Raw genomic sequence first — 2,034 nt, 5'->3', positions numbered from 1 at the left:
AAAAACTTCTAAATCCAAACGCATAATTTTTTTTTGATATCGTCACCATTAATAATCCTACTGTAACACAACCACAAACCATACTGAATTTTTAAACATTCATATCAGAAACAAAACCTTATTCACACAAAAATACTTGGACCCAGACGAGAGTGAGGAATATTTTAAGAAGAAAAAAAAAACAAAAAAAAAAGAAGAAGAAGTGGACCCCATTAGACGTGTTTTGTAAGGTCGAGACAACTCCCAGGTGGGGATCACGTGGCTATAATACTCTATTACAGAACCCGATTCGTCCACGTCGGATAAACTCAGAATATTCCTTCTCCTCTTTACGAGGCTGAGATCTCTCCACGTCATCAACTAAAAAATCTTCCGCATAAATATCTCTTTCTTTTTTAACACTAAACGAATCCTATCTCGCCACGTTAGAGGAGCCTTGTCCCCCCTAGTACATGCTTTCAAGACCAAGTAAAAAAAATAAAATAAAAACAAATTATTAATTTCTCCTAAATTTAAGTATTCGAGAATAATACTCAACCGCAGAAGCCTCTTAAAATAATGTTTTCAAAAACTAAATACAATTATTATCCCCCACCATAAAAAAAATTAAGTTTGAACGAATCCTTAATCTTATTCTAATAAATTTAGTCCAATACATTTTTATTAAAAACGCGAAAAATCGTTTATGGGGTAAATAAAAAGACGAATATACTTTTTAAAAAGAATTAAATCACACAAAACGCGCCACGAAATTCTCGAGATTTTTTGCTTTCTCCCTTATTTGTGTCCGCAGAAGAAACGAGGGAAGAGAGAGAGAGAGAAGCAAAGACCTTTTATTTACCAAAGAAGAATACTTCATTTTGTATCAACAGAGATAGAGAGAGAGAGAGAGAGAGAGATACAAAGAGATCGGTTGTGGATTACTAATAATAATGATGATGATGGGGAAGAAGATGTGTGAGTTATGTAGTGGTGTAGCGAGAATGTATTGTGAGTCAGATCAAGCGAGTTTGTGTTGGGATTGCGACGGTAAGGTTCACGGAGCTAATTTTCTTGTGGCGAAACACACGCGATGCCTTCTTTGTAGCGTCTGTCAGTCGCTAACGCCTTGGAAAGCCTCTGGGCTTCGTCTCGGCCCAACTGTTTCTCTCTGCGAGTCTTGTTGTTTAGCTCGTAAGAAGACGAACAAGAAGACCACCACCATCGCTTGTTGCGATCGGTTTAGTAGTGAAGACGGTGCTGAGTCTTATGATGAGGATGAGGAAGAAGAAGAAGAAGCGGAGAATCAGGTTGTGCCGGCGACGGCGGCGGGAGAAGAACTTCCGGTGGTGAGTTCGTCGTCGTCGGTTAGTATGAAAAGGACGAGACGTGATCTAGATCTGAACTGCTCTTTCGATGATGATGTATGAATCTTTCTCTTTCATTATTATTAAGCGATCTGTGATTCTTTTTGAAGTTTGCTAAACTTAAAAGAGTTATTTGTTTTGAAAAACAATGCAGGAGGAGAACGCGTCATCTCGACCACTGAAACGATTAGCGAGAGACGATGAAGAAGCTTCGTCTAAATCAACGGTTGTGATGAACTCAGTTTTGAGATTAGAAGGAGGAAGGAGGAAATCGAACGGTTGAAATGGAATGATGCTGCTTTTGGTAAGGTTGATTTAGATTATTAACTCTCACGGTTCATTTTTACTAACGATAATTGTTTTAGTGAGTTGAGTTAGTTTTTAAAAATCATTCGTTTGAACTTTGAAGATTTGTATGATTATTATTGCTTTTATTTTATTTGTTTTGAAAGCTGTTATGTTAACAATTAACCTATATATAATAATATATATTCGTATGTGAAGTTTAGAATATATATAACATGAAAGAAATATGTGACTGTGTGATCATATTAAGCGAGACAAATCAGGTCTACTTTGCCAACATGAATCTTTTTTTTTTTTTTTTTGTGAAACATTAGAAGGATTGATTACCAACCACAAACTAAAATTCAATAATTATGTCATTTTACAAATTATATTCGAAAAT

General features: G+C 35.8%; 1 protein-coding gene across 1 annotated transcript; it reads left to right on the top strand.

The window, feature by feature from the left end:
* Window positions 1–727: 727 nt before the first annotated feature.
* On the top strand, window positions 728–1,797 carry LOC104761465 (uncharacterized). Its single transcript, XM_010484551.3, has 2 exons — window positions 728–1,403; window positions 1,501–1,797. Exons 1-2 carry the CDS (start codon window positions 933–935, stop codon window positions 1,627–1,629), a joined length of 600 nt encoding a protein of 199 aa, XP_010482853.2. The 5' UTR covers window positions 728–932; the 3' UTR covers window positions 1,630–1,797.
* The last annotated feature ends 237 nt before the right edge of the window (window positions 1,798–2,034 follow it).

This window comes from Camelina sativa, chromosome 18 (genome assembly GCF_030686135.1).
Source record: "Camelina sativa cultivar CO46 ecotype springtype chromosome 18, ASM3068613v1".
In the NCBI taxonomy this organism is placed as follows: domain Eukaryota; kingdom Viridiplantae; phylum Streptophyta; class Magnoliopsida; order Brassicales; family Brassicaceae; genus Camelina; species Camelina sativa.
This window is presented reverse-complemented; position numbering and strand designations above follow the sequence as displayed.